Genomic DNA, 9400 nt, shown 5'->3' with positions numbered 1-9400 from the left:
CCAACGTTTCAAAACTGGCGGAATAACTTAAAGAGGGGGGAAGGATATTCAGCATTCCATCGTTCTTCCTAGATGAACCAACAGCACCCCAAAAGCCTAGCAATCTGCTTTCTCTCCCCGCCTCGATTTGCACGCGCCCGATCAAGCGATGCAATTTTATTTCTCCCCCCACACACAGCCCTCTTTCCCCCCACCCTCTCCCCCACTTGCAGGGAAAATGGTATCTCCCCGAATGTTGCCTTGTGTTTGCGGAAGAGAGTCGCTTGCTGTCGGGTTCCACTGGGTGGAGACAGCAGCGTTGGCTCTCTGGAAGCTGGTCCTCCTCCTGCTGCTGCTGCTGAGGGGGAGGTTGGGGAGGGGCAAGGAAAGCAGCATGAGTGGGAAAGAGCCGCTGCTGAGAACCCTGAAAGGTGAGAGGATGGCAGTGTGGGCGGGGGGGCGGCTGAGCCGCAGGTTCGTGGGAGGTGGGAGAAGATGCAGGGCGGCAGGTGCAAAGAGGCGGTGGGCACCCGACCTCCTTCACTCAGAACAGGTGTCTTGTATAACACAGGAATCGAGAATCAGACAGAGGAGCTATCCTATTTTGTAGCTAGTTGCCATGGAGAACAAATGCATTACAGAGCTGTGAAATGGAAGGGCTCAGTGCTCTGGCAAACAATACCCCTGCCCGATCCTAAAAATGCTTATTCAGAAGTCCAAATGGTTTCCAGCGGAACTTCTTGCATTATAGTTTCGTTCTTGGAAAACTTATATCCCACTTTGTAGCCTCGAGAGGCTCTTGAAGTGATTTACAAAAGCTACTCACAATAGTAAAATGACAATAGGAACATAGGAAGCTGCCTTATACTGAGTCAGAAGATCATTGGTCCATCTAGCTCCGTGTTGTCTACCCATGCTGGCAGTGGCTTCTCCAAGGTTGTAGGCAGGAATCTCTCTCAGCCCTGTCTTGGAGATGCTGCCAGGGAGGGAACTTGGAACCTTCTGCCTGCAAGTATGCAGGTGCTCTTCCCAGAGCAGACCCACTCCCTAAGAGGAATATCTTGCAGTGTTCATATGTAGTCTCCCATTCAAATGCAAACCAGTGTAGATCCTGCTTAGCAAAGGGGACAATTCATGCTTGCTACCACAAGACCTGTGGAACTTTTTAACAATTAATCTCCTTTATACAGTTTTCATTTAACTATCCTTGGTAAATTTCTCATCCCTTCTCACATCTGCCTGTCTCTGTTATAATTCCCTGTGAGTGCATATCCATTTCTCCAACCAGGATCAGTTTATCATAAATCAGCATCTCCCAAACAGTGTGTGCATGATGGACACACATGTCATCCTTACTTTACAAGAGGAGGGAGTTGGGTGAATCTTGGACTGATGTGCAGCTGGTAAGAGAGAGGCTGTGTTGCAACAATATATGGGTGTACATGGGTGGAGTGTGCAGTCCAGAGTAAACAATCAATATTTGCAGAACCTAGCCCAGTCTAACATATTGGGTGGTGACTTTGCCACACTCTTTTTATTTATCTGTGTGAAAAGTTTCTTTACTTCCCTTTGTGTTCCAAGAGCACAAAGCTCCAAGAGCACCTGAGGTGGCTTGCACAGATATAAAAGAAAACACTGTGCAATCCACTGGCAAGTCTTGGTATTCCTTTCAGAAGAACTTCTGGAGGCTTTACAATACAACACTTAATCAGAAAAATGATGGTATATCCTTAGTTCACAAATAACTTGTCCTATAGAATCAAGGCATAAATAACTTAGAAGATAGATATGCATTCAGCCAAAGTTAAGCCAGCCAAAGTTAAGCTCTCTGAAGTTCTATCGATTTCCATGGGGGTGATTGAAATACATAATTAACATTGCCATTGAAATCGATTATGCAGGCACTGTGAACTGGTAGCAAACAAGTTTCTTGGGAAGATTTTCCTATAATGTACATCCACCACCACCATCTTAATATTCTGAGAGTAGACAACACACACACACACACTCACACACACAATCTTTTATTTAGAGTAAACTATAAAAATAGTTCAAAATGACTTAAAACATTGATTTCAACTGAAAGTAAGCATCAGCTATATGCCTGGCAGAAAAAGATACATTCCATCTCAAAGTAATATGGTGGGCCACACTGGGGAAGGAATTTCAAAATTGCAACACCACTGTAGAGAAGGATCTGCTTCAGGTACTTACTGAATGGATTCCCAGAGAAGCCTAGATCACCTCAGTGGATTACTTGAAAGTATAGGGATGCTCATATGGGGGAAGATGCTCCCTCAGCAACATATTTGGCCAGGGTGTTTAGGGCTTGAAAGGTTAAAAAAAAAAAAAAGCTGTGAATTCCCCCCCTGGAATCAATTGGCAGCCAGCACAATTGAGTAGGACATCGGTGAAGTTCTCTGAGCTTGAACTTTGGGAAGAATTCCCTGGGTTCAGAAAAGCCTTCCCTGCAGGAGGTGTGTGAGCCTCCTGAGCCCTGAGAGTTATCTGAGTTTGAGGAAGTTCTCCATCCCCTCTCTGCCAACCACTCCACTTCCCCCGCCCCACCGCAACTTCACCCCAGCATGCCAGATGCAAATTAGCACAGGAGCTGCCATACCGTGGTCAAGAGTGTTTTTATTCTCCCCCCCCCCACCCTGTTGTTGCTCTGCAGCATTGCAGTTACTTTTGGGAAGATTCCAAGTCCCAGAGACTGCTGCGTCTTTGCTCTGGCACCGGCATGCTGCAAAGCAGCTTATCGGAGCAACAATGGGGGCTCTGCTTTTTATCTGGCATGCTGGTATGGGGTGGGGTGCGTGGGAGGAAATGATGAGGAGAAAAGAAAGAAAAGGTTGGAAGGGCTAGCAGGGGGAGAACTTCTCTGAGCTTCCTCAGATTGGTCAGTGTTCTGAGTTCTTCCTGACTTTCAGTGGGTGGGATGGGAAGAACCTGGATAGTTTCTGGATTAGTCTGAGGCAAGCTTGGAACAGTTTATATCTCTCTACAACTGAGCAAAAGCAGAAGAAATATCCTCTGTTTATGACCAATACATTGAATATGAGAATTCTGTACTGGCTGCAGCTTTCAGAGGCATCCACACATATAGCATGTTGTGGTAATCAGTCAAAGAAGCCCAAGGGAACTCAGTTTTTCATCAAGAAAAGCAGAAGAGTATGTGTAGGTTTACAATTTCTTTTTTTACTTATGCAATACAATTAACATCCATTGAAGGGCCAATACAAAGATTAGTCCCTAACCCAAAGCTCTGAGATTGTTATATACATACTGTGATTAGGGTAGTGATAATCTTAATAGCAGGAGTCAGCAACTGGATGACCTTGGAAGGAATCTGGTCTTTGGGAGAAACCACCTAGGCCCTCTCCCCTTCTTACCAGCCTAGAGGCAAAAGAGAGGCAGTGTTTTCGGTGACATTAGAAATTGCCAGCTGGCAACTTCTGAGGATGAAGAAAGTGACAAATTCCCACCCCACCCCCATGTCCTTCTTAAAATGGCCTTCAAGGACAACAATTTTCACTCATTGTCTAACTTTGTAGTAATTGCATCTTAACTGTCCTGCAAGGCTTCAGGTAAGATGTATTATATGTGAACAGTGTCCATTCTTCTTCTCAAGTGTGAAATCAAAATACTTTATTCAGAATAAGCATACAACTTTGCAAAACCAGCCAATTGCTCAAAACCCTTCCAAACCTCCCCCCCCCCCTTGTTTGTCATTCATGATGTCTGGCTAATCTTTTTCTGCTGCTGTGAAATCTGTAAAACTGATTTTTAAAAAGCAAAGAGCATGGTTCAACCAAAGTTAAGCACTTTGAAATCCTATTAATTTCAGTGGCAGAGTTCAACTTATGCTTAAATAATTCTAATTAAAAACAATAGGACTTCAGAGATAATTGACTTTGACTAGATGTATGTTTCATAGTTCATTTAAACATTTATCCTACAAAAGAAGTGAGCAACCTTTTTGGGCAAAATTAATTTATGTCCTTGTGTTTTCAGCATAGGACTATGGTACCCTGCAGAAGATTAAAATATTATAGCAAAAATGCAAACAATAGTTTTAGGTATTTTTATTGCCAGTCTCTATTTGGAATGTAAACTCCTTTTGATATATTTTTGTTTTATTGCAGTGTGTATTCTCAGCCTTCAGGGAAGCAGCAGCCCTTACACAGACACTTCCCCACACATACAGTCCTTTTGCGAGATCCTGGAAATGATCCTTCGGAAAGGAATAAAACGTGAGTGACCTTTTCTCTTCTATGGAAAGTACTAGGCTTGTTCACAGTCTCTTGAATCCAGGATTAATATGGGTTACCAACTAACACTGAAGTGATTGTGTGAACCCATACCAAGTAGGTTTATGGCCTAAAATTCCCACCTTGGCATAGGTTCACACAATCACTTCAATGTTGGTAACCTACATTAAACCTAGATTCAAATGATTGTGTGAAAAAAGTAACTGTCTGAGGATGTATATGTCGATGGTCATAGTGCAGAAGGGGGCAATAAGGGGCAGAACCAGAATGGACTGTATGTTCTGCATTACCCTATCAGCATGGGGTCTTGTCCTTACCATATTGTAAATTCTATATAGAGCACACTTTCTGCGCATCTCATTTAATACAGTAGCACTGAATTGTCATCCAGGGACTAGGCCAAGCCCCACAAAAGCACAAGCAGCTGGGAGTAGAGAAAGGATGGATGAAGCATTCCTTTGCTATGTCATACAATAGTATGCAAGAGTTTATATTCTGACGCTCTCTTCATCCCCATTATGTAATCAGAAAATCCATATTCTGTGACTGGAGTTGTATGTGCATGCAAACTAGGAGTCTGTCTATAAATTGCACACCTAACAACTTTGACCCTTTTGGCTTCTCCCCAAGGAACCCCAATTATTACAATTCTGTAATGCAGAGATATCTTGGTATCCTCACAAAACCCGTTACCAGAATTTGACAAATTCATTTAAAAATTGTTCTAATATCTCAGTATGGAAGAGGTACAGCCTGTGAGGGAGATCGCACAGACGATGCTGCAGGCCTCCATTGCACAATAGTGATCAAGGAGGGATTCTGTGGAGAGCAAGGAGGGATGGGGCTGTAGCTTAGTGGTAGAGCATCTGCTTTGCATGCAGAAGGTCCCAGGTTCAATCCCTGGCATCTGCAGGTAGGGCTGGGAAGCCTTCTGCCTGAAAACTTAGCTGCTGCCAGCCAGTATAGACAGTGCTGGGCTAAATGAACAAATTTCTGGCTTGGTATAAAGCATCTTTCTATATTCTTGAAGTTGAATCAAATAATGTCCTACATATTTCCAAAGTCTGCATATGCACACAGGCTTATTGTGGTCTGTGCAGGCACAAAGGTTTGTTCAACAATCTTTGCAGGTGTGTAGATGTGCAAATGTTCTACTTTAACATCTTAATACCTGCACAGGCTGTGTGGCTTGCCCATGTGTAGATTGCTGATGCATCCACAAGACTGAACCATCCTCTCCAGTTGCTTTGCAACTGAAGTGGTGGCAACTAGCTGTATTACTCTGAGCCATCAATGGCTATGTCTGATGCAGATGTGCTCTAATGTACACTGTTCTAGAGGGTAGGTAATAGTGCTGGTGGTATTTTGCTGTGCAGTGTAGCTGTCACTTGTGTTGCCATTCCTGCCAAAGACTCCTCCAAAAGGATCTCTCCAAACTGAGGAGGCAACAAAATGGCTAATGAGGTTCAGTGTTAGCAAGTGTAAAGTGATGCATATTGGGGCAAAAAAATCCAACTTCACATATACGCTGATGGGATCTGAGCTATTGGTGACTCATGGTGGACAGCTCATTGAAAGTGTCAACTCAATGTACAGTAGCTGTGAAAAAGGCCAATTCCATACTTAGAATCATTAGGAAGGGGATTAAAAAGAAAACTGCCAATATTATAATGCACTTTTACAAAACTATGGTGCGGCCACATTTTGAGTACTGCATACAGTTCTGGTCACCTTATCTTAAGAAGTTCATTGTAGAACTGGAAAATGTGCAGAAGAGGACAACCAAGACGATCAGGGGTCTAGAGCACCTTCCTTGTGAGGCAAGGCTACAATCTGGGGCTTTTTAGTTTAGAAAAAAAGATGACTGAGGGGAGACATGATAGAGGTCTATACAATCATGCATGGTATGGAGAAAGTTGAGATGCATTTTTGAGATAGAGATATGTTTTTCTCCCTCTTGCATAACATCCCATGTAACTGATTGCCAAGAAATTTAGGACCAACAAAAGGAAGTACATTTTCACACAACGTATAACCTATGGAATTCTCTGCTACAAGATGTGGTGACAGCCAACAGCCTGGATGGCTTTAAGAGGGGTTTAGATAAATTCATGGAGGAGAGGTCTATCAATGGTTACTAGTCTGAGGGCTATAGGCCACCTCCAGCCTCGGAGGCAGGATGCCTTTGAATACCAGTTGCAGAGTAGCAACAGCAGGAGAGAGGGCATGCCCTCAGCTCTTGTCTGTGGACCTCCCAGAGGCATCTGGTGGGCCACTGTACAAAACAGGATGCTGGACTAGATAGGCCTTGGGCCTGATGCAGCAGGGCTGTTCTTATGATATCTCATTGTCTTTTTTAGAGCCAGTCCTGGGTTTCAAGAGAAGGGACTATTGGCACTGGCTAGAGCAGCTTCCACAACAGGAGCCCCATCACAGGTGGGTGGTCTGCAATAGGACCATAAGTGATACTGCTGAGAGAAAAGGAATTTGGTTTTCTACTTTTTTCCTGCTTTCCCCTCTGCCTGTTGTTCTTTTAAACAGTTACTCATTAAAGTTTGTACTAGAGAAGTCCCATGATGAGAAGTGCTCCTGGTTTTTAATGGTCATGGATTTGTCTCTACTCGTATTACCTTGTTTCAAATTTAAATTTGTATACAGTGAACAGTGACCAGTTTGCAGGGAGTATTCGTCTTTGGAGAGGAATTCACAATTCCTATCATCTTTCGCACTAATTCTTATGATGCTTCAAGAAAGGGATTGCAGGAGGCACATAATTTTTCATAATGGAGTGCCATCATCGTTTCCATTTTAATGGCTTGAACGACGTTTGTATTTAGCTGAAGTAAGTTTCACCGTAAAACTAAATTCAGAGTAACACTGTCTTCTCTTTCCCTGTAGCATAGCCCTTCTGTCAATGATGATAGAGAAAACAAGTGCTTGTGAGAAGGTGCTGACGGCACAAGGAAGAGGGCGGTACTTCCTGCGTCTGGCTTTGAATGGAAAGCTACTAGCTGTTGCTATTCAGCAGCTAGTCAGAGCTCCCAGACTGCTTGAGGTGGGATGATGAAATAATCTAAAGAAGTTGTTAGTTTGGATAATAAAAATGCTCTTAACTGCCTCTCTATCTAGTCAGGGCACTTGAGAGGATAGATGTGCTTTGTTAAACACCTGATTTAAAGCTGCTATTTACTAAATTAAATGAGCCTGCGTGGTGTAGTGGTTAGAGTGCTGGACTAGGACCGGGGAGACCAGAGTTCAAATCCCCATTCAGCCATGATATTTGCTGGATGACTCTGGGCCGGTCACTTCTTTCTCAGCCTAACCTACTTCACAGGGTTGTTGTGAGGAGAAACTTAACTATGTAGTACACCACTCTGGGCTCCTTGGAGGAAGAGCGGGATATAAAATGTAAAATAATAATAATAAATTAAACTGTTGGTCTGCCTAGCTCAGTATTGCCTACATTAGGGATGGACAGACCTTAAGGTTGCAGGATTTACTTGGTTTTGTATTATTATTATTATTATTTTATTTTGATTTCTATACCACCCTTCCAAAAATGGCTCAGGGCGGTTTACACAGAGAAATAATAAATAAATAAGATGGATCCCTGTCCCCACAGGGCTCACAATCTAAAAAGAAACTTAAGATAGACACCAGCAACAGTCACTGGAGGTACTGTGCTAGGGTGGATAGGGCCAGTTACTAGAATTTCAAGGTCCTCCAAATGAAGCCAGGTGCAAAACAGTGGCTGTGGTGGGGCAAGTATACTCTTAGAATTAAGGAACACAGTACCTGTGAGCACATGCTCGACCCAGGAATTTGTTTTCAATACCAGAACTGATCTTACAGGCCTTTCAAACAAAAATGTACTCCTTGTTTCCCCCCAAGTTAATCCAGAAGAAAGTTTTTAAATGCCTTTTTGGTGGTAGTGTATTGTTTAACAACTGGGAGTCAGAAACCCTTGAAATCTACTGTTAATCACTCAAAGATCTGCTAGTGGATCGTGATCAATTTAGTTCCTATGCTGGGGTGTCCTTAGGGCAGGGCAAACAGGGCAACTGCCCTGGGCCCAGCTCTTTTAGCCTCCATGATAATTAACTGGAAGAGGGCCCTGCACTGGTTGATTGGCCCCAGGCCCTGCTCTCTGCCGGGGCTCTCTAAGGACAGCCCTGTCCCTGGTCTGGGCTGACTGGTGGCAACTCTCAAGGGTTTCAGATACAGGACCTTTCTAGCCCTGCCTATAGGTACCAGGGCTTGAACCTGAGGCTTTCTGCATGCAAAGCAGGTACTGTACCACTAAGCTGTGGCTTCTCCCTAAGCTATGTGTGGAAACCCCTGTGCCTAGGTTAGGGCAGTTCTTCTTTAAATGCTGCAGTTTATCATTACTGATCAAAATCAGGAAGAATCTGTCATTGTCCTTTATAACTTGGCAGAAGTAAGTCTAGTTCAAATGAGTCTTTCCAAATAAGTTTGAGAAGAGTCACTAGCAGCATCCCAGGCTCTGGATACCTAAAACTATTCTCCAGGCATTCTGATTTTAATAATTGTTTCTTGCTTGTGATCCAAATGTGCATTTTGTGGGCAACTTATTTATGTTGTGCTTTTTTAAAAAAATCCAATTTCAGTGGTATGATCCAGTGACCTCCATACTGGGCAATGAAGATGTTTCCGGTAAGAGTTATTATCATCACCACTGCATTGTGCCTCATTGCACTCAGAGGATTGTGTGGTATTTAGAGCCATAGTTCATGAAAGTAATTTTTCACACTCTTGTAGCATTGCCTCCCCATCTCTGGCAACTTTTAAAAAGGCTCTGAAGACACGTTTATTCATCCAGGCTTTTAATTAGATTCATGGTTTTAATTTTTAATGTTGGTTTTAAATGATTTTAATGTTCAAATGATTTTAATTGTTTAATTTTAATTGATTTAATGTTTTAAAATGATTTTAATTGTAAACTGCCCAGAGATGCAAGTTTGGGGTGGTATAAAAATATGTTAAATAAATAAATGGGGTTCAGCACCATTCAGCGGCCCCAGTGAACCTCATGAGAGTGAGGATTCAAGCCAGATCCATCTGGTCCAAGCCCAATACTCTAACCATTGCCGACAGACATTGATTCATTTCTAGAACCCATATGGGGGCCA

At 43.1% G+C, this 9400-nt stretch overlaps 1 protein-coding gene and 1 non-coding gene across 6 annotated transcripts in view; both read left to right on the top strand.

Moving 5' to 3' along the window:
• Positions 1–46: 46 nt before the first annotated feature.
• Positions 47–9400, top strand: part of LOC128346156 (uncharacterized) — a 45240-nt gene continuing 35886 nt past the window's right edge. For all 5 annotated transcript variants that reach the window (XM_053299137.1, XM_053299141.1, XM_053299139.1 and 2 more), the window contains exons 1-5: positions 47–410; positions 4125–4232; positions 6611–6686; positions 7149–7305; positions 8879–8924. In XM_053299137.1, coding sequence (XP_053155112.1) covers positions 149–410; positions 4125–4232; positions 6611–6686; positions 7149–7305; positions 8879–8924 — 649 coding nt within the window. In that variant the 5' untranslated portion in view covers positions 47–148. The remainder of the gene's footprint in view (positions 411–4124; positions 4233–6610; positions 6687–7148; positions 7306–8878; positions 8925–9400) is intronic.
• Positions 5094–5162, top strand: TRNAA-UGC (transfer RNA alanine (anticodon UGC)). Its single transcript has one exon. It is a non-coding gene; the product is annotated as a tRNA-Ala (tRNA).

The sequence above is a fragment of the Hemicordylus capensis genome, chromosome 2 (genome assembly GCF_027244095.1).
Source record: "Hemicordylus capensis ecotype Gifberg chromosome 2, rHemCap1.1.pri, whole genome shotgun sequence".
Lineage (NCBI taxonomy): Eukaryota > Metazoa > Chordata > Lepidosauria > Squamata > Cordylidae > Hemicordylus > Hemicordylus capensis.
The sequence above is the reverse complement of the archived record's forward strand: the minus strand, read 5'-3'. Positions and strand labels throughout refer to the sequence as shown.